The 27,887-nt window shown below is 39.4% G+C and overlaps 1 protein-coding gene across 1 annotated transcript in view; it reads right to left on the bottom strand.

Annotated features, from left to right (window-relative positions):
- Nucleotides 1-4,307: 4,307 nt before the first annotated feature.
- Nucleotides 4,308-27,887, bottom strand: part of LOC140133727 (prostaglandin reductase 1-like) — a 39,481-nt gene continuing 15,901 nt past the window's right edge. The window contains exons 3-9 of the mRNA XM_072154288.1: nt 20,897-20,956; nt 9,747-9,914; nt 9,299-9,416; nt 8,366-8,521; nt 6,844-6,949; nt 5,914-6,032; nt 4,308-4,744 (exon numbers count right to left, since the gene is read on the bottom strand). Coding sequence (XP_072010389.1) covers nt 4,631-4,744; nt 5,914-6,032; nt 6,844-6,949; nt 8,366-8,521; nt 9,299-9,416; nt 9,747-9,914; nt 20,897-20,956 — 841 coding nt within the window. The 3' untranslated portion in view covers nt 4,308-4,630. The remainder of the gene's footprint in view (nt 4,745-5,913; nt 6,033-6,843; nt 6,950-8,365; nt 8,522-9,298; nt 9,417-9,746; nt 9,915-20,896; nt 20,957-27,887) is intronic.

Raw genomic sequence — 27,887 nt, 5'->3', positions numbered from 1 at the left:
CGAGCAGTTACGAGTACGCTAATGCTCGATCGAGCATCAAGCTCGGACGAGTATGTTCGCTCATCTCTAGTTGTAAGCTTATTTTTTGCGTGACAAGTTGTTCTTTTCAGTGGTATCATTCTGGTGCTTGTAACTTTTTCGTATCACTTTTTAGAACATTTTTTGTAAAGCAATTTGATAAAAAATGTTCATTTTTGTCAAGTTTTTTTTACCACCTTCACCAAGCGGGTCCAATTATGATTAGAATTTATTGTACAGATTGTTACGGAAGCAGCAAACCAAATAAGTGGTGTTTTTTGTGATTTAGTGTTTTTTATACTTTATTACTTGTGTACAGGGAAATGTGGTGTTTGGGGGGGGGACTTTCACTTTCTTTTATTATTAATTTTTATTTTAAAAAACCTTTATTTATTGTTTTTTTTTTTACAGTTCCTGACATGTAAGCTTGAACAAGTGATCTTCTGATCACTTGTTCAAGCTCTTCTACAGGTTACACAGTACAATACAGATGCATTGCACTGTGTAATGTAAGACACTGAGCTGCTGCGCATACCCAGTTTCTCACAGCCGGGTCCTGCCAGAAGGCAGGGACATGGCACCCGGAGCAAGATCGCGCAGCCCCGGGACACTGGCATCGGTAAGCGCCCCGGGGGGTGATTCACTTTAAATGGCTCTAACACGCCGCGGTAATGGGGTTAACACAGAAATCTCTGATCGCGGGTGTTATAGGCGGGTGTCGGCTGTAAGGGTGTCGGCCATATAGTACTGCATTTTGCGGGAACGCACCTCCCGCAATGCAGTACTATTACGTCAAATGTCGGGAAGGGGTTAAAGGGGTTGTCCACTTTCAGCAAATAATTGATATGGTTTGTGTAAGGAAAAGTTATACAATTTTCCAATATACTTTCCATATCAGTTCCTCACGGTTTTCTAGATCTCCGCCTGCTTTCCTGTTATAGGAAGCTTTTATGTTAAACTTCCAGTTGATGGAGGTGCACATCTCATTATAACACACATCTCTGATTACTCTCTGTGATACTAACGAGACTAACACCTATGTGACCATGGACAGATTTCTTTCCACTGTATATTGGAAAATTGTATAACTTTTCCTTACACAAACCATATCAGTTATTTGCTGAAAACTGGACAAACCCTGAATGACCTTGCTGTTTTTCATTTTTGCATTTCCATTTTTCCCTCCTCAGCTTCAGTTTTTCCGTATTTATTCCATATGCCGTATTCCATGTTATGAAACACACACCGTTTTCATGGGGACTTTTATTTCTGGAGTCCAAATTACAACACTTCAGTATTAATTGGGTCAGTATAATCGACTAAATACCAAATTTATATAGTTTTCATTATATTTTAGTATAGCACCCGGAGCAAGATCGCGCAGCCCCGGGACACTGGCATCGGTAAGCGCCCCGGGGGGGGGGGGGGGGGAGGGGGGCGGCGATTCACTTTAAATGGCTCTAACACGCCGCGGTAATGGGGTTAACACAGAAATCTCTGATCGCGGGTGTTATAGGCGGGTGTCGGCTGTAAGGGTGTCGGCCATATAGTACTGCATTTTGCGGGAACGCACCTCCCGCAATGCAGTACTATTACGTCAAATGTCGGGAAGGGGTTAAAGGGGTTATCCACTTTCAGCAAATAATTGATATGGTTTGTGTAAGGAAAAGTAATACAATTTTCCAATATACTTTCCATATCAGTTCCTCACGGTTTTCTAGATCTCCGCCTGCTTTCCTGTTATAGGAAGCTTTTATGTTAAACTTCCAGTTGATGGAGGTGCACATCTCATTATAACACACATCTCTGATTACTCTCTGTGATACTAACGAGACTAACACCTATGTGACCATGGACAGATTTCTTTCCACTGTATATTGGAAAATTGTATAACTTTTCCTTACACAAACCATATCAGTTATTTGCTGAAAACTGGACAAACCCTGAATGACCTTGCTGTTTTTCATTTTTGCATTTCCATTTTTCCCTCCTCAGCTTCAGTTTTTCCGTATTTATTCCATATTCCGTATTCCATGTTATGAAACACACACCGTTTTCATGGGGACTTTTATTTCTGGAGTCCAAATTACAACACTTCAGTATTAATTGGGTCAGTATAATCGACTAAATACCAAATTTATATAGTTTTCATTATATTTTAGTATCTTAAAATATACAGTATATAAATATACTATAAATATATGAAAAAGTTATTTTTCATATATTTTTTTTTCTTTTTGCTACACATTTGTTTTTGTTTAATTTTTGAAAATGTATTAAAACACAATAAAACCTGTATAAATTTGGTATCACCATGATCGTACCAAACCAAAGGACAAAGCAGAGGTGTTATTTGGAGCGCACAATGAAAGACGTAAAAACAGTTTTTTGTAATTCTGTTAGGCCCCTTCCACACTAGCGTTGCATTTCACGTCAGGGTGCAATGCGTGAAAAACTGACGTTTTTGGCTGCGTTTTTGTTCCATTTTTCCTTGGAGTAATTAGCGTTTTTGCGTTTTTCACGCGCGTGTTGTTAGCGTTTTTTTTGCGTTTTCGGCGCGTTTTTCACGGGCGAGTCAATGGGAGACTCGAGCATTTTTCAAAGGGACCATGGTTTGGGATTAAAATGTGTTATTTAATTGAAAAATAATGTCTTCTGATAAGTTGCAAACATCTGCGATCTATTCTTCACTGTTCCCCGTGTATATTATCTCCCGACAAGTTAGCAGATGTGAAGAACAGTGAAGAATAGAATAAAAACAGTGAACACAGTGAACACAGTGAACACAGGATCATTTAAGAGAAAAACACAGTGCAGAACACAGTGCAGAATAGATTACAGATGTTCGGCACATCTGCTTACTTGTCGGGAGATACGCGCGGAACGGTGCGCCCAAAATAGCATGTGAAGAACAATATATATGTGTGAAGAACACATTGCAGATGTATTTAAACATCTGCAATGTGTTCTTCACACACATATATATTGTTCTTCACATGCTATTTTGGGCGCACCGTTCTGCGCGTATCTCCTGACTAGTAAGCAGATGTGCCGAACATCTGTAATCTATTCTGCACTGTGTTCTGCACTGTGTTTTTATCTTAAATGATCCTGTGGTCACTGTTTTCACTGTGTTCACTGTTTTTATTCTATTCTTCACTGTTCTTCATTGTGTTTTTTTAATTAAATGATCGTTCTCGAGCAGGGGAAATACTGTTATTCTGGTCACCTAGCAACCCTTACGTTTAAAACGCATTGCACTCGCATTGCACTTGCAATGATTGCGAGTGCAATGCGTTCTTGATGCATCTCCATAGACTTGAATGGGGCGGGAAAAACGCGCGTGACACGCAAAAGTAGAGCATGCTGCGATTTTGACACGCGTGAAAATGAACGCAAGCACGCGCGTGAAAACCAACGCTAATGAAGAAAGACCCATTGAATACAATGGGACAGAGTGCAATGCAAGTTCTGCGCGTCAAATGCACGCGCAGAACTCGCGCGTGAAAAACGCCAGTGTGGAAGGGGCCTTAATGTATTACTAGATTTACGTCCATATAATGGAGACTGCCATACAAAAGCTTCTAGAAATATTGTAATGCATGTACGCTTCTATCTGTTTCATGTTATTTTTATTATAAAATCCAATAAAAAGAAAGATCCAAAAAAGAAAACGGACAACCCACTTTCAGCAAAATTCCCTCCAGGATTGACCTGCATTTAGTGCCATCCATATCTATTCTGACCTGGTTAGAAGCATCAGCAAAGGGTATGGTATGTTCATAGCATTTGGCATTTAGGACACAGAGTACAATTTTGGTCTTAGGTTAGCGCAGCAACTTTTCCCATATTCTTTCCATGTCCCCTACATGGGTTTTTGTAAACAGCAAACTGGACTTTGCTTTCAAATACAACTCTAATATAAAAGCCAGTTTTATGTAGTACATGACTAATAGTTGTCCTATAGACCTTCCCATGAGCTGTGTCTGCAGCTCCTCCAGAAGGACCCTGCACATTTCGGCATGTGGCTGTGAATGTAATCTGCACTGTTCTTGGCAATGTTATTGGGGCCCTGTTGGAGCTTTTTTTGCAAGTGCTCTAAATGACTTCTGTTTTTTAAGGGAAAGCGTCTCCATAAGCCCCTTCTTTGACTATTTCTGAATACACTTTAAATGTGAAATGTGTGAGGGCCTGATTATTGTGATTCACTTTTTGCTACCTCTCTTCAATTTTTATTGAATAGGATTTATAAGCCTCATACATGGACAAATGAGAACCTTAAAAACTAATCACATGTCTTTATATGCTTTATTTATGTAGTAAATATTCATTATTTATTCAGAGAAATCAAACCCTCAAAAAAAGATATAAAATATGTAAACAACTATTTACATATTTACAATTACAATTTATTAAAATTCAGACAACGGAATGAACACAACTTAATAACTACTTTTATTTTCTTGCTGCAACAGAAAAAAAAATGCTTACTGTGGACTACAGCTTCTTTGTGTTAGCTAATTATCATAGAATTTCAGATATTCGAAATATTAATAGAACAACAACAATTTAATTTAACCAATTTCAATAGAAATGAAGGCATTAGAATTGATTATTTGGCAGTTATGATGGCTTTCCCAGTGTTGTCTCCTTTAAGCATCCCAATAAATCCAGCAGGCATGTTGTCAAATCCCTTGGTAATGTGCTCATGGTACTTCAGCTTCCCCTTAAAAATAATTTGTAAATAAGATGCATTGTAGAAATGAAATATAGTCAATGTATTCTAAACTATTAGGGAACACAGAAGCCTAGGGCAAATAATATATACAGTCCATTGGTAATACTTTTACAAAGTAAGGGTTCATGCACGTGGCTTTAAAGAGGACCTGCCAGGACAATTTGGGACAGTAAACCACCCACGCACTAGAATGAGGTAAGTATAAAAGTTTTTTTTATTTTAATAGTGCACATAAAGGGGCTTGATAAAGGGCGATTTGGTACACTAATCTACTAGTCCATAAGGAACTGTGGGTTTGTTTAGTGTCCAAATTCGCCCTGACAGGTCCTCTTTAGAGTATTACAGAGATGCATATACCCTCTACTGAACCTTTGAATATATAGTGTAGAGGTTTGTATTGTAAAGAAATGACCAAATTTGAGACATTGCACATATTTGGTGTTTTAGCGTTGTGTTTTGTAAAACACCATATTACATATTAGAGGTCTTATAGAGATTTTATATTTCTAAGTATTGCAGTCAAGTTCACTATAATACGGTTTTAGTTTGGTGGGGGGGCTTTTTGGTTTCCAAAAAATTTGCACAGTCTAGACTGTGCCATAACATAATAACATGATTATTTTCCAGTTCATAACCATTGTGAAGACACCAAAAGTTTTCATTTTTACAGCTTTCACCAAAGGGCTGACTATTATGCTACTCTTATGTGTAAGGCCTCGTCTGAATACCCAGCGTTCTGCGCATGTGCAGTAGCCCCGGCCTCAGAGCTATGGCCGCGCACCCGCAGGCCTGCGCATGCGCAGAACGCAAGGTATTCGGACGAGGGCGCGCAGCTACGAGGAGCTGGTAGTCGGAGGAAAAAGGCTACTGGGGCGTGGATTAGCCGCAACGGTAGCCTCATGTCCCGCTACTCCACGCCCCAGTAGCCGCTTAAAAAAATGTGCGTACCCGCGGATTAAAGTTTACTAAAGGATAGCAGGGACGTGAGGATTAGCCCAAAAAAGGGCTATCCTCACGTCCCATTCATCCACCTACCACCCGATCTACCTTTATAGGTAGAATCGTGGTGGTAGGTGCCCTTTAAGGGCTTTTGTGAACCACTGTGCATACAGCTTAAGAGTTTCTCAAAAGTTTAGTGATGATAATGAAGAAGTTACCTCAATAACCCATTGCATTAATTTCTCCAAACCCTCATCATATCTGTCTTGCCAACGGTGAACTGTAAAGCCTTCCATTCGCAATTCATGAAAGATTAAAGGGAAGTGGACATATTCTCCTGCAACAAATGAATGCCACATTATTTAAAATCATTTCATGTCTTAACCAATTGTCTATAAGAGGCTATTGAAAAACATATATAGAAGAATTAAAGGTTATTATTGTATTATGATATAATCCTAATTAGCAGTAGATGGTTACTCTTCTACAAATTAAATAGTCACATTAATGAGGGTTTTACCCATAAATTCATAGAGGAAAACATCCCATTGAATAGATTTGCAGTAATCTCTGCAGCAAAATCAGCGCCAAAAACTGTTTGTTTCGGGGATTGCACAGCTTGGACAGGTATTTAACAGGTGTCTGTCCTGGCATTGTGTCACACGAAATCAGTTTTTGGCGCAGCTGCACCGGCTTTCATGCGACGGAAATTGGGGGGCATGCCGTCAGATGATCCGACTGATTCAGACTGAGTGGGGGATTTAACTTTCAAATCGTGACGCAAGACAATGCACTTACATGCACCATGAAGAAAAAGATGAACTCTGTCGGGGAAGCGAAACATGCAGGATATCGGGCGCACAGTGCATTATCGCCAGACAATGCACTTTTGGGGATTTTCGTGGACAGGTTAGTAAATGTGCTCCAATATCTCCTATTTATAAAACTAGAGTGTAGGAAATGATAATAGTGTGATAGCCATTATGTCTTTTTTATTATATGTTACTGGTGATTTTCACAAATTACACTTCATAAATTGAATGAGATATAGTGAATGGGTGTAGATGCTGTATTTTGGTAATGGAGCTTTATACAATTTATACCAAATTAGCACCTACTGTGTATTTTGCTTAAAATATGGTCAATACCTTTTCTAGGTGTTGTATCATTGTATAGGGCAATAGCTCCACAAACAGCAATTCTTCCATATTTTCTCATCTGAGGTAAGGCCACATCTGCAAAGTATCCTCCAACCTAAATTACATGTAAGCACATACACAATGTCAGTAAGGTCGGACTGAAAAGTCTTCATTCAATAAACATGGTGTTGTCAATCATTTATTGACGGGGTATTCCCATGAAGACAAGATTCTTAAATATACTCACAAAATAACACATTCTCTAATTCAATGTTATTAACAAAAATACAGCATTACACATATATAACTCCAACCTGTCTCTATCAGTCCTGGAGATTATATTTTTGTTGTCCCTATAAACTTCTGACTATGGTAGGGCAGATTCCTCTTGCACAAATAGCTTCTCTTGGAATCCCGGGGGACAGGAAGGAGGCAAAGAGCACTACAGATAGAGGCACGTCCTGTCCAGTGCAGAGTAAACTTTCTCTACAAACTCTACAGATAAGATAAGGTCTTGATCCTAGTGGAGGTGGGCATAGCAGTGCTGACTGTGTGTTTTATTGGTTGAGTAAGGTTGCAGAGCTCAGTGTGTCATTGTGTCTTATCCATACATATCAAGTGTAGAAAAGCCCTAGACCCGGATAGTCTAAACACTTTGTCAGCACATAGCAGAGAGGAATCATGAAGTGTCAGGTCAGATAGTGTTCTGCTACAATCTGTAATCTTACAATGACCTACCTAGACAGTGATAGCAACACCAACAGCAATAAAACCTACTCAAATTGCAAAATAAGTGGTAAACATCACTAGAGGAAACCCCTTCAACAATAGTAGTATGATATGGAGAAGGACTCATGGGATGAGACCTCTCCATACAGAGTGGTCGAACAAGTCTGTAGCACTTAAATAGCAGTCAGACATGACTGTGGCACTCAGGGTTTTTAAAGCTGTCAAAAAGCAATCTTTAATAGATGGACCGTTGTGTTAATGTACTGCAATACAGCGTATATAAAATATAATAACAGGATGTAAAAATAAATAATCTATAAAGTGAACCCTATGAATAGAAGAAATGTCTGAAACATTGCTCTTCTGTCATTTTGCCACTCATAAAAAAATGTATAAAAAGTGATCAAAAGGCTTAAACTCTGTTTAATAAAGTGCAGTATTAAAAGGTTACAAGTGTTAGAAGTTGGTGAGAGTGATAGAAATAGTTTTTTATTTAAGTAAAACATAAGACACTATAAGGCTTTAATATTTCTGTGATGGTGACTTTTAGAGTGAAGTTGACATGTCACTAGAACTGCAGAAAAAAGTCGTATAAACAGAGTTTGTGAGAAAATGCCGTAATTATGTTTTTACTCAACTTTGCCACTTTTGAATTTTTTTTCAGCTTCCCAGAACATTACAAGGAATATTATACAGCTTTATATGGTACAATTATGGTAAAGTACAACAAAAAAAGGGTGTCTGTTTGGCTGCCCAAGCGTGAGATGCACAACTATGTTTAAACAATAAAAATAGTACTTACATTCTCAAAGAAACAGTCATAACCTTCAGGAGATGCCTTCTTTAATGCCTCCTCCAATGAGCCCACAGTCTTATAGTTGAAGGCTTCATCAAAGCCAATATCTTTCAGATATTGTACTTTGTCATCTGAACCAGCTGAACCAACCACCTTACAACCCTAAGATGGACATTAGATTTTAGCTGCCAGTAAAATTAATAATTTACTTTCCATTTAAATTGTGCCATTTCACATTTTACTAAAACAAAGCAATAATGTTATAATTATGATTCATACTCACAAATTCTATTGACCAGACACAGACAGGGGTCCTCTTATCATCTGATATCATGACTAAATATTTAAAGGGGATAGACAACATTTAAACAACACTACCCATATTCTCTGGTGGCAAACTAATAACTGCAGTTGAATCATAAAATATATTCAACATATCTAAACTTTAGATAAAATGAATTCTGGTAAATCTTCTTAATTTTCTATTTCTAGCAGTTGTCCACCCTGTAAGCTCTATGTATGGTTGTCAGCCCTTTCAGAACTGGTGGTTGTAGACTTAGCTGCTGCGACTCATTGCTCCTGCTACCATTTACATAGAACTTCTGTGTAGTCTGAGACATCACTGTTCTGTACCTTTTAGATTGTGGGTTTATTAGACAGTAAATTTAGGGGAAAAAATGTTGCTGAAGCTCATCTATAAGATTGTTTCTTCTCTTCTATTTCTATTAATAAATATAATCAAGGATTGATGCTGTTAACCTTGATATAATATTTTTTGTCAAATATTTGTCAACTAGCACAAATTTAATGTAAACAAACTAGAAGTTGTTTAGACCATGAACTAGACTGTTGTTATAGAATAAATATGTGTGAAATCAAAACTGTAAACCAATGGAAAATATAAGATGCAAAAATGTTCTCAAAGGTAATCATACTCACTATAATTTTTGCGATCTGGCCTACTAGTGACCCAACAGCCCCAGCTGCTCCATTGACCAAAACTATTTCTCCTTTTTTGGCAATGCAAATCTCTTTTAAGCCAAAATAAGCTGTTAAACTGTAAAACATAATTATGGTTGTCATGTCATTTACCCTCAGGTATGTTTCTTTTAATTATAATACACAAAAATACCAAATTGCTATTTATAAGTAAATAACCTGCCCTAACAACATATTAAAAATATTATAAAATGACCATAAACATTAATGACAAAATTCTTCTACATCTGTTCCATAAGACAAGTAAGAAAATGTTTGTTTGCGCCTCGAATAAATAGTGAATTAAATGTGTATAAGTTTATATAGTTGTTCTATGGTTATATAAATCATGAGATAAATATGTTGTGATAATAAATACTAATAATCATAGTAATTATTATTTACTTACCCAGGCATTCCAATTGTTCCAAGAGCCAGGGACTTAGGAATATGGTCAGGCCAATTTGGTATTAAAGGAGTCAAATCTTTGCCTTGAGAGATAGAATGAGTTGTCCAACCAGCATTTGAAAGAACATAACTGCCAACTGGAAATGCCTTATTATTACTTTCCAAAACTCTATGGAGAAAAAATGGTAAACATAAATGTAGTTCACTTCTGTATCTCAATTCATTGAAATAAACTAAGTAATTATATTACCCTTATTAAATGTATCTCTGCAATTTACAACTCCAAATTTAAAAGTTGGAGTTGTAAAGAGTCCCGTGTGCCTTTTGTCATTGCATATTGGTGTCTTTTGCTTGAATAGAGCTAAGCTGCAAAGCACACTTCATGACCAATCATAGCACTATTTTTGGACTGGGCTACATAAACTACAGAGACTTTATGGTAAGCATTGCTGGAAACAAAAGGGCACATTTACTTATCCTGTCCCTGCACGATCCCCGATCCGGAATGTCCGACGAGGATGAACTCTGCTGCGATTCACAAAGATTGTGCGCCCGATATCCTGCATGCGTCGCTTCCCTGCTCAGGTCCGCCGGAGTTCACCATCTTCTTCCCGGTGCATGTAAGTGCTTGGCTTGCGAATCCGTCGGTTCGTCCAACGCCCCTCCTCCGATTTGTGTCGCGTGAAAGCCAATTGCGCCAAAATCCAATCGCGTGCGACACAATGCCCTTCTAAATCTCTGTCCCGGCAGCGCAATCCCCAAAAAGTCCCGGTGGAAATGCGGCAGCGGGACCCTTAGTAAATAAGCCCCATAGTGTTTGCGTGGGTTTCATCCAAATCCTCCGGTTTCGTCCCACACTCCAAAACATACGGGTAGGTTGATGAGATTGTGAGCCCCATTGGGGACAGGGACCAATTTGGTAAGCTCTGTGCTGTGCTGCATGATCTATTGATCTATGTGTGCTACATAAATAAAGGAATTATTATTATTATTAATAAAAAAGTGCTTTAGAAATACTTTTTTAGGTGTTCTATGCATTCCTTAACAGTTAATATTGTTGAGTAAGTTTTCATATGCATTTATTATAATTAATAGATAATTAATCATTTATATAAATGGGACCTAGACAATAGTATATAGCTAGTATTCACAGCTACTGCTAAATAAAAAATAAATCCTGCTTGTCAGGTGGGAAGGCATGTTTGCTTATCCTGGCAGCTAGGGTGCAGTATTATGGTAGTTATACTCAGGGCCAGATTAAGGTTGGTTAGGGGGCCCATGAGCACTAAATCTGGGGGAGGCCAGGGGCCGTGAATACATCTATATACAACCGCCTCTAGCCCCTGACAAGTAATACATTTTTGTACAGCCGCCTCATCCCCCAGTAATACATCTATATGTAGCCATCTCACTCCGCACAGTAATACATCTATATGCAGCCTCCTTACCACACTCAGTAATACATATACAAACAGCCGCCTCACCCCACACAGTAATACTTCTATATACAGCCTCCTCTCCCCGTCCACTAATACATCTGTATACAACAACCTCACCCAGCCCAGTAATACATCCATATACAGCCGCCTCACCCCGCTCAGTGATACATCTATATACAGCCGCCTCACCCTACCCAAGAATACATATTTACAGCTGCGGAAAAAACTATAGAAATATAGCCCACAAAATTAGCTAGATAACAGGCCATGAAAAAACAAGAGTGAGAAGTCAGTCATCAAAAAATCACAAGCTATCCAGTAACATTGGTAGTCAGGGATACTCACTAAATGTCCAGGTGTAGGTCCAGGAGGTGTCAATCAGAGACACTGCATGCAGCGGAGCTCCTAAAAAGAGCACTGCAAGCAGAAAAATCTTGTCGGAATCCGCTGCGTGCCACGCCTAGGATTGGCCAGTCTTTGAGGTGTGCGTTCATATGTACAATGTACATACAGTACAGACCAAAAGTTTGGACACACCTTATTCAAAGAGTTTTCTGTATTTCCATGACTATAAAAATTGTAAATTCCCACTGAAGACATCTAAATTATGAATTAACACATGTGGAGTTATATACTTAACAAAAAAGTGTGAAACAAACTGAAAATATGTCTTATATTCTAGGTTCTTCAAAGTAGCCACCTTTTGCTTTAACTACTCTTGGCATTCTCTTGATGAGCTTCAAGAGGTAGTCACCAGAAAAGGTTTTCATATCACATCCCTGTCAGGTTAAATAAGAGGGATTTCTTGCTTTATAAATGGATTTGGAATCATCAGTTGTGTAGACTGTTAGAATTTTTATTATGGAAGAAAAGCAGCTAAGTTAAGAAAAAGAATGGCCATTGTTACTTTAAGAAATGAATATCAGTCAGTCCGAAAAATTCGGAAAACTTTGAAAGTATAACCAAGTGCAATTGCAAAGCCCATCAAGGGCTACAAATAAACCGGCGCACATGTGGGCCACCCCAGGAAAGGAAGACCAAGAGTCACCTCTGCTACGGAGAAGGAGTTCATCTGAGTCACCAACATCAGAAATCTTCTACAACTGTTAAGATGAGACTATATGCAGCAGCCTTCATGGTAAAATAGCTGCTAGGAAACCACTGCTGAGGACAGGCAACAAGCAGAAGAGACTTGTTTGGGCTAAAGACTTGTTTGGGCTAAAGAACACAAGGAATGGAGATTAGACCAGTGTAATTCTGTGCTTTGGTCTGATGAGTCCAAATTTGATACCGTGTCTTTGTGTGACGCAAAAAAGGTGGACGAATGGCCTCTACATGCCTCGTTCCCATCGTGAAGCATGGAGGAGAAGGTGACACTGATGGGGATTCATTCAAAATTGAATGTATACTGAACCAGCAGGGCTACCACAGCATCTTGCACCGGCATGCTATTCTAACATTTATTTGGCTGTGTAAGGGCTATTTGACCATGAAGGAGAGTGATTGGGTACTACGCCAGATGACCTAGACCTAAACCTAGGATGACCTGAACCCAATCGAGATGGTTTGGGGTTAGATGGACTGCAGAGTGAAGGCAAAAGGGCCAACAAGTAATAAGTATCTCTTGGAACTCCTTCTAGACTGTTGGAAGACCATTTCAGGTGACAACCTCTAAGCTCATGAAGAGAATGCCAGAAATGTGCAAAGCAGTAATCAAAACAAAGGTGGCAACTTTGAAGAATTTAGAATATAAGACATATTTTCAGTTGTTTCACACTTTTTTGTTAAGTATATAAAATTCCATTCATAGTTTTGATGCCTAGAGAAAACTCTTTGAATGAGGTGTATCCAAACTTTTGTACTGAACAAGCACACACTGCATTGTGCCTGACTCGACTCTCTAGGATGGGAGCCATACGCGCAGATGGTGGCAAAGCACTGCCACAGTATCCCGGAATGTGAGCTGACTGTCTTTCACTGTGAGAGATGCGCTAAAGCTCCACCACCCCCAATTACGACTATATCAAATACCAGTACAGTACCAAAAAAACCTCTTTTTAGGTTTAAAGGCTCCAGACATGCAGCTTTGGGACCACGAAAAATGGGGTTTCAACTGCATATAACATCGACTAATACGTATTGATAGGTATATACGGTATATATAATACCTATTGAAAGGTGTATATATATATATATATATATATATATATATAATACTAAATTGATAGGGATAAATTGGTCATTAATATATCCTTGTATAATTTGAAGGAGTTTGATATGAGACTTCTCATAAAAGGTCTATCATTTACTCACACCCCTGCTTTTGATAGATTCCTGTGGGTTAAAGATATTAATTTGTATGCCTATACATTACCCTTAAGGAAACAACATATGAAAGAAATGAATGCCATCAATTCTGAAAATTGGAGGGAACAGAGAGCTATGAAGAGGGCCCTGTGCTGCGGCCTGCGCCTCTGTATGCCGCTGGGTGCTGTGCTGCAGCCTTCTTTCTGCAAATGGACCCAGAGCTGCTGGCTGCGTTAGTCTGCACCTTTGGATTCCAGGTGCCAGGGCAGTAAGATTTTATCGCCATATCCCTCCACAATGTTGTGGTGATCCAGGCAGCATGAGATGACAATTGCAATGCGGGGCACTTCACGGGCCGTGAGTAGAGGAAGATCTGGCTTGTCAAATAAGATCTGGCTTTCTAGAGCGACATGAAGGGATATGGTGAGGCTCACCATATCCAACTGTAAGTTTCTATGTACTTGTGTCATTCATGTTGCTAAGTGTCCGTGCCCCAAAATCTACGTTGCCAAAACTTTTCAAGAACTAAGGAGGAGGATGCCTTCACATCTGAGTACAGTCCGAACAGACAAAGACACCTCACTAGCTAAACATGTGCAACAAGTCCATAAAGGTGACATGGACCAATTCTGGGACCAATTGATGAAGTTAAATCTGGACCCTGAAAGGGAAATATAGATAGGTGTTTGTTACAACTAGAAGCCCGGTGGATTATCTGTTTAGGCCCATATGGTTTAAATGAGGGCTTTACATATGCTGCCTTCTTATAGTAGTAATTCGTAGACTACTATCCTCCAGTTTTAGTGTCTCTATCCTTTTCTTCTTTTTTTTCCTCTTATTTATTTTTCCGTCTTCCATTCTCACTGTGTTTTTTGCCCAATATTTGGACTACGGACTCGGTCATAAGTATAACATAAATTTTATAAAATCTTCCAGTTGTTATGATTTTTACTTGTAAGTCAATCAGTACTATATATCACTTTGGAGACTAGTGTTAGCAATATTCAACTGTTTATAATGATGAACTTAATGCTGCTTAATTACAGCTTATCCTAGCAACAAATCATTTTACTGTGCCTCTACACTAATAGCAGTTTTTCCATAAGCCCTTAGAATATGGTACTGTCATTTTTGCTGGGAACTTACGGTACCTATACCTAAATAAAGCAGTATTATTAATGGTCTTGTAGATATCAGGATTTCTGAAGGCTCCAACTTGCAATTAATACTATTGAACACTGTATCCGATGCTGTAACTTGTTACCGAAGGAATGAGCACATGCACATTGCTAGATTCCATATAAGTGAAACAGTGCTACACAACCCATTAGTATCACTTCAATGTATTAACATTATAAACAAGATACACTGTAACAAATTGTTTATTACTAACCTCCATCTCATTTTCTCATATGTTACAACAGTGACCCCTTGTGGCCCTCTATTTACAGGGACATTCATTTCCCATTACACTATTATTAAAATGATGGTATCCTCTACCCCTGGGTCGCTTTAGGCCTTTATTTGGATAAATAGATATTCATTTGTAGATTTTTAACCCAGTGTCTTTGTGTTGTTTGTTGTAATGGTGCTGTACATTTTTATTTGGACATAATTAAAGACTACATTTTAGTTCAGACCAATGGTTTTCAGTGAGGTCTTCAACTGACCTTTTTTTGTGAATATGCAGTACTGCTACTGCACATCCCTCCCAGAGAGTGGCAGTCAGCTCACAGCTGAATGTCTGGGACAGTGAGCTTCAACGCTTGTGCGTGGCGACGGTGCAAATCAAACCTGGTTATACTCACAGCACTGCAGTTCCACACACAATATAGTAGAAACCCACTGAAAAGATTTCAGTTAAGGACCTCATTGCTACCAATTTGCTATTCAGTTGTAACCTCTATTCTTTTTAATTACATTTGGCATTTATCTTGCATATCTTTTGTTACTCCCCTTTATACTCTTTCATCTCTAGTCTGTTCTAAAACTCTTTATGGACTCTCCTCCACTCCTTAAGATCTACCTTTAATTTTGAAGCAAGTTTTTTTTCTTATTTAAAGGGGTATTCCGGGAATATGAACGTCTGACACAAAAACCCATGATGATATATAGATAAATGAATACAACAACACTCAGTGTCATTAGTCACAAAATGGAAGTTAAATAGTTTGATTTTATGATTTACAAAATTTATGGCCTCTATATAAAGTAGGTTAAGTTATCACTAAGATGGCCGCCACTGGAAACTACAAGTTACATGATCCTTTAGTTCTCAGTAACTCCTCCTACCTCTTATGCTCTGCTCCCAGTGATGATGCAACAGGTTTTCTTGCTCTGTTACCATAGTAATGATGTGTAACTGTCATCCCCACAACACTGGCCATACTGGATGCACTGCAACCAACCGACTACAGCCAAACTTAGTGGTGATCACATGTCCTGCCCAGGCAGGTGCAGGACATGTGATGTGAACATGTGACCAGCGGCCATGTTCTGTTCTGTGTCTGCTCCACAACGCACCGCGCGGAGGGAATTAATGGACTGATTGAAGGGCCAGTAGCATTTTAATTCTTCATTACAGTCTATGTCATCAGCTTTTTCTGCTAAGGGAAGCAAAATTTTAAATAACAACTAATTACATATATGCTTATATTTTGAGTACCCATTTGTATATGAATTATGCAGATTCCTAGAATTAAGAATTAAAGAGTCCACAAGACAGTTACAAATTTTTCAATGATTTGTTTAGGAAAAAATTTCCATATTCTTTGTTTTGCTCATTTCTCCTGTTATGAGCAGTGTTTCTGAAAGCCTTCTCAATTCAGATAGATAAGGGCGCGCATTTAAAGTCTAACGCTTTCCATACCTAGAGAATAGTTCACTTAATGATTCAGCTCTAGAAGGGATTAGAACTATCCAGTCACTTTTGGTAAAGAGTTAAATCTTTAGAACTATAACCCCTTAACGACTTGGCCTTTTTTAGTTTTTTCACTTCCATTTTTCACTCACCACCTTCAAAAATCTTTTTTATTTTTCCACATAAAGAGCTCTGTGATGGCTTATTTTATGCGTAACAAATTGCACTTCATAGTGACGGTATTTAATATTACATGCCATGTACTGGGAAGCGGGAAAAAAATTCAAAATGCTGTGAAAATAGTAAAAAGACACATTTTCAATGTTTTCTTGTGGGCTTGGATTTTACAGCTTTAATTTTGTGCCGCAAATTACATGTCTACATTATTCTTTGGGTCGGTACAATTACGGGGATAACAAATTTGTATAGGTTTTATAATGTTTTCATACATTTACAAAAATTAAAACCTCCTGTACAAAATTTTTTGGGGGGGATTTTGTCATCTTCTGGCGCCAATAACTTTTTCATACTTTGGTTTACGGAGCTGTGGGTGGAGTAATTTTTTGTGACTTTAGATGCCATTTTCATTGCTATAATGTTTAGGACTGTACGTCCTTTTGATCACTTTTTATTAATTTTTTTTATATTTTTCAAAATGGCAAAAAAGTGCCATTTTTTTACTTTGGGCACTATTTTCTGTTACGGGGTTAAACGCGGTGAAAAAGCGTTATTATATTTTGATAGATCGGGCATTTTCGGACGTGGCGATACCTAATGTGTTTATGATTTTTACTGTTTATTAATATTTATATCAGTTCTAGGAAAAGGGGGCTGATTTGAATTTTTAGGTTTTTTTATTATTTTTTTTTTAACTTTTTTTATTTTTACTTTTACTATTTTTCAGACTCCCTGGGGTACTTTAACCCTAGGTTGTCTGATCTATCCTACCATACACTGCCATACTTCAGTAGGGCAGTATATGGGGATTTTCCTCCTCATTCATTACAATGTGCAATTAGCACATTGTAATGAATGGGTTAAAACGAGACAGCTTTGGGCCTTCGTGAGACCCAAAGCTGTCATGGCAACGGATCGCCACTCCCCGTGACGTCATCGGGGAGCGACGATCCGCTCATGCGCCGCCATCTTTTTGAAGCAGCCGGCAGCATTGCCGGTGATCAATGTGAGAACACCCTTTTCTCTCCTTTGCTTATTATATCTCTTCTTTTTCTCTTTATGTCTCCACCCAGCTAATTTTTATTTCTCCTCCCACTGTCAGATTTACTCTGCCTCCCTCGCCTGGATAAAAACCTTATCTGCCTTATCTGCCTGTAGCCTTACTCTCCTCACTCTGCTGTTTGCCAGCAGGAAGTCTCCGTGTGAGCTTGTTTTGGAATGCAAGGGTGGGGGCCACTGCAAAAATCAGCTCTGTGTAGCGTCATATAGGAGAACAATATGTCTTCCCGAACCTAAAGTCAGAAGATTATTGGTTGGATCCTGGGGCAATCAAAATTGTGTACAGGAGGACTGATAGAGAAAGGTTGGAATTATATTTGTGAAATGCTGTATTTTTGTTGATAGCAGTGAATTAGAGAATGTGTTATTTTACTATCCTGAGTATATTAACCCCTAGGGGACACAGCATCTTTTGGCCTAAAGGACGCGGCCCCATTTTTCAAATCTGGCCTGTGTCACTATAAGTGGTTATAGCTTTGGAACGCTATGAGATATCCAGGGGATTTTGAGATTGTTTTCTCGTGACACATTGTACTTCAAATTAGTTTAAAAATTTGGATGAAATCTTTTGCGTTTAGTTATGAAAAAAAACAAAATTTGGCAAAAATTTTGAAAAATTCTTTATTTTCAACGTTCTAAATTCTCTACTTTTGATTCAGAAAGTCATAGCACCCAAATAAATTCATAACTTACATTTCCCAAATGTCTGCTTTATGTTGGCATGGTTTTTTCAGATTCCACATATTTTACTAGAATGTTATGAAGCTCAGAATTTGGGTGCCATTTTTCACATTTTTTGTAAAATCGCCAAAACCTGTATTTAGATGGACCTGCACAGTTTCTAATTGACACTGAGAGGCCTAAATAATAGCGAGACTCGTAAATTACCCCATTGTGGAAACTACACCCCTCAACGTATGAAAAACCACTTTTAAGAAGTTTGTTAACCCTTTACGTGTTTTATAGGGGTTAAAACAAAATGGAGGTGGAGTCTGCAAATTGTAATATTTTTTCACAATACACCCATTTTGGGTGGAAAATTAAACATTTGTAATGGATAAAATGAAAAAAGGCTCCACAAAGTTTGATACGCAATTTCTCCCGAGTACACGGATACCCCATATGTGGTGGTAACCTGCTGTATGGGCGCACGGCCGGGCATAGAAGGGAAGGAGGCGCCATTCAAATCAGATTTGCTATGTCACATTGTACAGGCTATAATTTTTTTCTTTTTTTTATTGTGCACCTATAGGGGCTTATTTCTTTTGCCACATGAGATGCACTTTTCTAATACATAATTTTGGGGCATCTATAGCTAATTGGTGAGATTTTATTAACTCTTTGTTGGTGGAGGAAATGAAAATCATCAATTTTTAGGAAAATTTTTATGTGTTTTTTTTTTTGGCCGTTAACCATACCATGAAAATAGTATATTATTTTTATTCTTTGGGTCGCCACGTTTATGAAAATACTTCATTTATATATATTTTTTTATTTTTTCCCATTTTTACTGAATAAAAAGTAATTTGGCAAAATTGTTGTTAATTTTAGCATCACCGTCTTTCATATGCATAACTTTTTTATTTTTCACCTCAAAAATCTGTTTAAGGGCTTATTTTTTGCAAGAATGATAGCTCTTTTTAGTGGTCTTATTTTAGATTGCGTAACTTTTTAAAATCACTTTTTTAGAGCATTTTTAAAGGGCATTAATAAAAAATCATCTTTATCAGAGAGAGTTTTTTTAGGTTGTTTTTTACGGGGTTCACTTTGCGGATCTAATAACGATTCTGTTTTATTATACAGATTGTTACGGACGCAGGGATACCAAATATGTGGGGGTTTTGTGTATTTTATTCAATTGTACTGAATAAAAACTAATTTGGAGAAAATCTTATTCATTTTAGCATCACCATCTTTTTATATGCATAACTTTTTAATTTTTTGGCAGATAAATCTTGTTAGGGGCTTATTTTTTGCGAGAACAGTTGTTCTTTTTAGTGGGCTTATTTTGGAGTGCATAACATTTTTTAAATCACTTTTTAGAGCATTTTTTATAGGGTATTAATTAAAAATTATCTTTTTTCGGAACGTTTTTTGCGTTTTTTTCCTCCGGCGTTTACCGTGCGGGTCCAGTAACAATTCTGTTTTATTATGCAGATTGTTACGGACGCGGCAATACCAAATATGCGGGGTTTTTTGTGTTTTTATGTTTTTTATACTTTATTAAGTTTTTTTATGGGAAAGTGACATTTTAGGGGCTTATATTTTTATGTATTAATTTTTTATTTATTATAATGTGTAGTGTTAACTGTTTTTGCATAATTTTACTTATACATACTTGAACTTAAACCAGTGATGCTCTGATCACTGGTTTAAGTTCAATACACTGCTCTACAATACTATTTTATTGTAGAGCAGTGTAAACTGTCTGAGCAAGCTTGCGCATGCTCAGACAGTTTACAGTCAGACCCGGAAGGGGTCTGGCTGCCATGGAAACCGGGCAGCTCCGGGGCACATGCCAGTCCTCGGAGCTGCCCGGAAGAGGATCGGATCCCCCGGTAAGCGGCACGGGGGATCCGATCCACAGCGCTAACACCCTTACACGCCGCGGTCATGTTTGACCGCGGCGTGTAAGGGGTTAACACCCGCGATCGGAGCCGGCTCCGATCGCGGGTGTTAGCGCAGGCTGTCAGCTGTACTAGACAGCTGACAGCCGCTGCTTCTGGTACCGGCTCCGTTCGTGAGCCGGTGCCAGAAGCAGGACGTTATAGAACGTCCCCGTGCGCTAAGCATCTAGCCCCGGGGACGTACTATAACGTCCTGGTGCGCCTAGGGGTTAAGAATCTTGTCTTTGTGGGAATACCCCTTTCATGGCAGTTTTTCCATGTCACCATCTCTGGCTGGAGCTATACTCTCACTTACATGTAATATCATTGATAACAAAAGGCAGGTCCTTCTTGTGCAAATAAGTACAGGACCTGACAGATGTCTACTCGAATGAACACAGGAACCTGCCAGTAGCTTGTGCACCTGTCGGTTCACTGTTCACTGGCACAAGTGCAATGTGCCTGATTACTGATCTATGCATCGCAACCCCACTCCTCCCTATAGGTCTGTACTTCTCCCACAGTTTGGGAAACAAACTTCTCTCTCCTAGTTTTGTACTCATGTTCTCTTTGACCAAGCTGAGTGTGCAATTGTATAAACACTATGCATAAATGAAAAAGTATAATTATTTGGAAAATAACAAATATGAATTGATGCTAAAACTTTGATCTCAAAAAAGAAAAAATCTTTTACAATTTTTACCTTGCAACCTGAGTCCCGATCATGATGTCTCCCTCCTTCATCATTCTTTTACTGTAAGGCCTTTAAAATCCAAAACAAAACACCAACATTAGAACAAAAGTATCTTTTTTTACAATAAATTTCTAATTTCTAAACAAAAGTTTAGAGAAATTGGTACAAATGCATACGAGGCAAAGCTTCACACTGCACACAACCACACGCTAGGCTCATTCTTCTCTTTACCGAACATCAGGGCAGCCTATCCAGCTCCCCACAAAGATCCATGGATTGCCGTTTTAACTGATTGGACCTGAAGAAAAGAGCAGTACTCTCTTTAAATGGGTTGTCCACTTTAGTGAAAAATAAAAATCCACTTATTTGTACCTAACATGCCTGCTCATTGGTAGCACGTCTTTCCACAACCCTGTATTTACCTATTGCTTACATCCTGACTGGGAATCAGGGTGATGCAGCAACCAGTAATTTCAATCAACTCATACCTGATCCACATGAGGATTCACAATGCTGTCAGAAGCACTGTGTATCTTATATTTATATAAAAATTACAGGGACATGAGGCAGCACTGTGACTACCTAGGGGCAGCATTGGCTAGTGGGACATGGGGGTAACTCTGACTACCCAGAAAAGCATCAGAAAAGCGAGTGTGGGAGCTTGGTGGCGAGTGTGCATTGATCCAAAGTGTGTGCAGTGTCTTAAGTGTGACTTACGTTTAAGGGACTTAAGTTTGAGGGGCTTTAGCAGGTAACTGCTGTATTTTGTGTTACTTTGACTGTAAATTCTTCTTTCCGTGCTTATTTCTATTGTAATCCCCATTAGAACAATGGACTCCATAAGTGGCATTGCTACACAGTGTACATCCTGTGCCATGTATGCTTTCCTTGAACAGCCGTTCGAGGGGGAATACTGCTGTGTGGGATGTGTGAAAATTGCTCATCTGGAAGCCCAGATTCTGGATCTAAATGAGCAAGTTTCAAGGCTGCGGGCAATTGACAATATGGATCGAAGTTTGCTGCTCCTGGAGCACAAACTCTCTGGGGAAGATGGGTGTGGGGAGGGAAGTATGGAGGTGCCAAGTGAGGGGGCAGCTAGTTGGGTAACATGTAGAAGGCGGGGTAGAGGGAAAAGTTGTAGGGAGTCTAGTCCTGATCTGGTGCACCCCAATAAGTTTGCCAGGCTGGCGGATGAGGGGGATATCAGCTCTGGGGTAGCAATGCTGCAGCAAGACATGGCCTCTAGCAACCAGGGGACTGTCTGCTCCAGTAAGAAGGGTAATGGGAGCACAGGCAAGATCAGACAGGTGCTAGTAGTGGGAGATTCGATTATTAGGGGAACACACAGGGCAATCTGTCACAAAGACCGCGCATACCGAACAGTGTGTTGTTTGCCAGGTGCTCGGGTTCAGCATGTTGCGGATGGGGTTGAAAGATTACTGGGCGGGGCTGGTGAGGAACCAGCGGTCATGGTCCACATTGGCACTAATGACAAAGTAAGAGGTAGGTGGAAGGTCCTTAAAAATGATTTCAGGGATTTAGGCCATAAGCTCAGGGCAAGGACCTCAAAGGTAATTTTCTCCGAAATACTGCCTGTACCACGTGCCGCACCAGAAAGGCAGCGGGAGGTAAATAAGTGGCTCAAAAGTTGGTGTAGGAAGGAGGGTTTTGGGTTCATGGAGAACTGGTCTGACTTTTCTGTCGGCTACAGGCTCTACAGTAGGGATGGGCTGCACCTCAATGGGGAGGGTGCAGCTGTTTTGGGGGAAAAAAAGGCTAGAAGGTTGGAGGAGTGTTTAAACTAGAGACCTGGGGGGAGGGCAACTACACTTGTGCAGGGCAAATAGACAGTGTAGATAGAGAGCTGGGAAGAGTCATAGTCCATGGGGGAAGAAGGGGGGCTGGAATGAGATTGGGGAATAAGAACAAAAGGAATACCGACAGGGAAAACCATATAAAGTGCATGTACACAAATGCCAGAAGCCTCACAAACAAAATGGAGGAACTCGAACTCTTGATGTTGGAGCGGAAATATGATATAGTCATGGCTGGACAGTAGCTATGACTGGGCTGTTACTATAGATGGTTATAGTCTTTTTAGAAAGAATCGTATAAATAAAAAAGGGGGAGGGGTTTGTTTATATGTGAATTCTTGCCTCAAGCCTATCTTGCGAGATGACATCAGTAAAGCAAATGCAAATGTGGAGTCCCTATGGGTGGAGATAAGGGGAGGGAAAAAGAATAATAAAATATTACTAGGGGTTTGTTATAAGGCTCCAAATATAATGGAGGCAGCAGAGGAAATGCTGATAAGTGAAATGGATGCGGCTTCAAAGCATGGTGAAGTACTTATCATGGGGGACTTCAATTACCCAGATATTGACTGGGGGGTAGAAACTTGCAGGTCCTTCAAAGGCAGCAGGTTCTTCTCAACAACAAAAGACAATTACCTGTCGCAGCTAGTCCTGGAGCCAACAAGAGGGGGGGGCACTGCTGGACCTTATCCTAACCAACAGACCTGATAGGGTATCAAAACTACAGGTAGGGGGAACCTGGGGAATAGTGATCATAATATCATTGATTTTGTATTACGCTTTACTAAGAACGTTAGGGAAGGGGCAACCAACACTCTAAACTTCAGGAGGGCAAACTTTCAGCAACTAAGGGAAGACCTTAAAGGCATAGAATGGGATAATGTTCTCAAAGACAAAAGCCCCCCCCCAAAAAATGCATAAGAGGAACAAGAAAAAGCCTATGTGGCTAACTAGTCTTGTAAGGAAAGCAATAAGAGAGAAAGATAAGGCGTTTAAGGTGCTAAAACGTGAAGGTAGCGATGAGGCATTACAGGATTATAGAGAGAAAAATAAATCCTGTAAAAAGCAGATAAAGGCCACAAAAATAGAGACTGAGAGAAATATTGCCAGGGAGAGCAAAAATAATCCCAAATTATTTTTCAAGTATATAAATGATAAGAAACTAAAAACAGAGAGTGTGGGTCCCCTTAGAAATAACATGGGGGTCATGGTGGAAGGAGATGAGGAAAGGGCCAATCTACTGAATGTCGCCTTCTCAACTGTCTTTACCCAGGAAAATCCCCTGGTGGAAGACACAATGAGGAATAATGTAAATTCTTTTTGGAATGTCAACAGTTTAACCCAGGAAGAGGTACAGCGCCGCCTCCCAACAACTAAGATAGATAAATCACCGGGGCCAGATGGCATACACCCCCGGGTTCTGCATGAACTATGTACGGTGATAGACAGACCGTTATTTTTAATATTTGAAGATTCACTGAGCACTGGTTATGTTCCACAGGACTGGCCCAAAGCAAATGTGGTACCAATATACAAAAAAGGATTAAATAGCGATCCTGGAAACTACAGACCCGTGAGTCTAACTGCTGTGGTGGGGAACATATTTGAGGGGTTTGTTAGAGATGCTATCCTGGAGTATCTCACTGTGCACAACCTTATAACCCAGCGTCAGCATGGGTTTATGAGAGATCGGTCCTCTCAGACTAATCTGATTGGTTTCTACGAGGAGGTAAGTTCAAGACTGGATCTGGGGGACGTTGTGGATGTTGTATATCTGGACTTTTCAAAGGCATTTGACACCGTGCCACATAAAAGGTTGGTATATAAAATGAGACTGCTGGGAATAGGAGAAAATCTATGTATTTGGCTAAGTAATTGGCTTAGTGATAGAAAACAGAGGGTGGTCATTAATGGCACATTCTCAGATTGGGTTGACGTTACCAGTGGAGTGCCACAGGGGTCAGTATTGGGGCCACTTCTTTTTAATATTTTTATTAATGGCCTTGTAGTGGGTTTACACAGTCAAGTTTCAATATTTGCAGATGATACTAAGCTGTGTAAAGTAATAAATACTGAGGTCGATAGTTTAGCATTACAGAGGGATTTGTGGAAGCAGAGAAATGGTTGATGAGGTTTAATGTAGATAAATGGAAAGTTATGCACTTGGGCCATGGAAACAAAAAGTATAATTATGTTCTAAACGGTCAATTACTTAGTAAAACTGGAGCTGAAAAGGACTTGAGGGTATTGGTGGATGGTAAACTTAATTTTAGTGACCAGAGCCAGGCGGCTGCTGCTAAAGCAAATAAAATTATGGGATGTATCAAGAGAGGAATAGATTCTCATGATAAAGACATAGTTTTGCCCTAATACAAATCCCTGGTCAGACCACACATGGAATATTGTGTACAGTTTTGGGCACCAGTGTATAAAAAGGATATAGTAGAGCTGGAACGGGTGCAGAGGAGAGCAACCAGGATTATTAGGGGAATGGGGGGATTAGAATGCAATGATAGATTACAAAATTTGGGATTATTCAGTTTAGAAAAAAAACGACTGAGGGGAGACCTCATTACAATGTACAAATACCTGAACAGACAGTACAAGGATCTCTCCAAAGATCTTCTTATACCTAGGCCTGTGACCAGGACAAGGGGGCATCCTCTGCGCCTAGAGGAGAGGCGATTCTACCATCACCATAGACAAAGGTTCTTTACTGTACGAGCAGTGAGACTATGGAACTCTCTGCCGCAGGAGGTTGTTATGGCGGACTCTATGTACATGTTCAAGAGAGGCCTGGATGCCTTTCTGGATATCACGGGTTATGGGGATAAAACATTTATTCAATTCTTAAAGGTTGGACTTGATGGATTTGCGTCTTTTTCCAGCCTTATATACTATGATACTATGATACTTGCAGGCAGCAATGTGACTACTTGGGGGCAACTCTGTGACAACTTGCAGGCAGCACTGGCTACTGGGACATTGGGGTGGCACTGTATATGTCAGTTGGAACACAATTCATGCAAAGTGGGGAGGAGTATCTCCCGATCGCATGTGCATATAGTAAAACACATGGTGCTTGTTCCCATAAGCATTTCCCTGTACGGCTCATTATAACACACAGCTCTGATTACTCTCTGTGATACTAACAAACTGTACACCTGAGTGATCTCGGTCCACTGGAAGTAAATACTGAAGCTTTCTATAGCAGGACAGCAAGCAGAGATCTAGAAAGTATGAATTAATACAGAAAGTATATTGGAAAATTGTATTAATTTTCATCATACAAACAATAACATTAATTTGACAAGGTGGGAATACCCCTTTCATATGAGGGAAGGAGAAACAACTGGTTGGGAGAGAAGGTTTGTTAGAGGAAGGTCTGATGATCAGGGAGCACATATTCAAATTCAGGAGTGAGACTTAAACGGAATGTACCTTCAAAATCAAGCATGTTAAACAAGGCATACTTACTCATAGATCCAGATACTGTTGTCCATAGCCTCCTTCCTTCTAAAATTAACTAATGAGCTAATGAGGCTAAGACCTGTCACCCATAAAAAAGGCACTAGGAGCTGTTTACTAAAGTAAGCAGCTCCTAGCACTACCATATTTTTAGCAGTGTTACACTAGTCCCGTCCCCTCATGGATACGCCGGACCCCTTTGATAAAGCTAGCAGTTTATTATTGCTAAAAATGGGGTAGCGCTAGCAGCTGCTTACTTAGTAAGCAGCTCTTAGTGCCTTTTTTTATGGGTGACAGGGGTTTTCCCACAAAAGAAAATTCTCACATCTCAATCCCCTAAAGATGTTAACACAATAAAGATCATTTTATCCCCTTACTTTACAATGTTACTAAGTGTTATTGCTGTTTAAGCTCATATCTCTCCCTAGTCTACTCAGTATAATATTCCATGGTGTAGATGGAAACTCTCTAAGCAGACACATTATAATCCATCTAGTTCTGTTGGGTGACAATGTTGTTAGATTATCAGGGTACAGGTGTATATACACTTTCATCTGGCTACTGACATTGTACTAACACATTGAAACATAGAAAGAGAGATGAGATGCATGAGAATGCGCAGAGGCTTACAGACAGATGATGATGACTTTTACACTGTTACACTGTGAGCTTTGCTACATCTCAGATATGTACCTGCCTCCCCTTTCCCCCAGATCACTTATCTCCTTGTAGTTTGGAGTTTGCAGCCTCTCTCTCGGCTCTTGATCTCCTGACAGGAATTGAATCAGTGAGAGTCTCTGAGCTCTGTGCAAGTGGCGTAGCTACAGGCATTCAGCAGAGAGACAGAAATCTCACACAGAAATCCAAGATGGGCGCCCAACCCTAAGTCAGAAGTTACAGGGTCATTTCTAAGAGCAACTGCAATTGTGTACAGCAGGACTCATAGAGACAGATTGGACTTATATCTGTGAAATGCTGCATTTTTGTTAATAACAGTGAATTAGAGAATGTACATATAAGTACATATAAGAAACTTATCTTCGTGGGAATACCCGTTTAAGTAAGCCAAAGGCAAGAACCATGTCATAGGAGTATACTGTGTTAACCTCCGTTATATTTACAAGCAAAAACTTAGTTACAAACAGTTCAGAAAATGCCCATATTTCGGCTTTACTTTTATTTGTAATATTATAAGATCCATGAGATCAGGTGAGCCAAAAATATATACTGTTTTAATCATTTGGATACTGTTATATCTGCCTACAAGATTTTTTTCTTTTTGTAGTATGATACAATACACACTTTTGAGTGTATAATATCCTCACTACGAGTACTAAATATCTATATATATACCGTATATTTCTTTAGGAACATCTGGGGCTATTGCAGGACTTGGCCTTTGCTCACATGTCTGTGTCTGCTGTGTGGAGAGTTTACTGTCTTTGAGACTTGCATTTGATCTGTGGGTGGATGTATCTATTTGGTTTGGTGATCCAGTGTTCTGCAGATTGCTGAGGTGGCTCCTTAAGGTTTAGCAGCGCACCATGCATTGTATTTTCCTTGTTGCTACAATGATTTTTTTCCTTTTATCTCTGTGTTACTCTTATTGAAAATCCTATACACCTATTGCAACAGATCCCCAGCTCACATATATGTTTAATCCCAGTGGTGAACCCCATAACAAAAAAAGTTATTGGCCTCAGAATATGGTAAAATGA

The sequence above is a fragment of the Engystomops pustulosus genome, chromosome 1 (assembly GCF_040894005.1).
Source record: "Engystomops pustulosus chromosome 1, aEngPut4.maternal, whole genome shotgun sequence".
Lineage (NCBI taxonomy): Eukaryota > Metazoa > Chordata > Amphibia > Anura > Leptodactylidae > Engystomops > Engystomops pustulosus.
The sequence above is the reverse complement of the archived record's forward strand: the minus strand, read 5'-3'. Positions and strand labels throughout refer to the sequence as shown.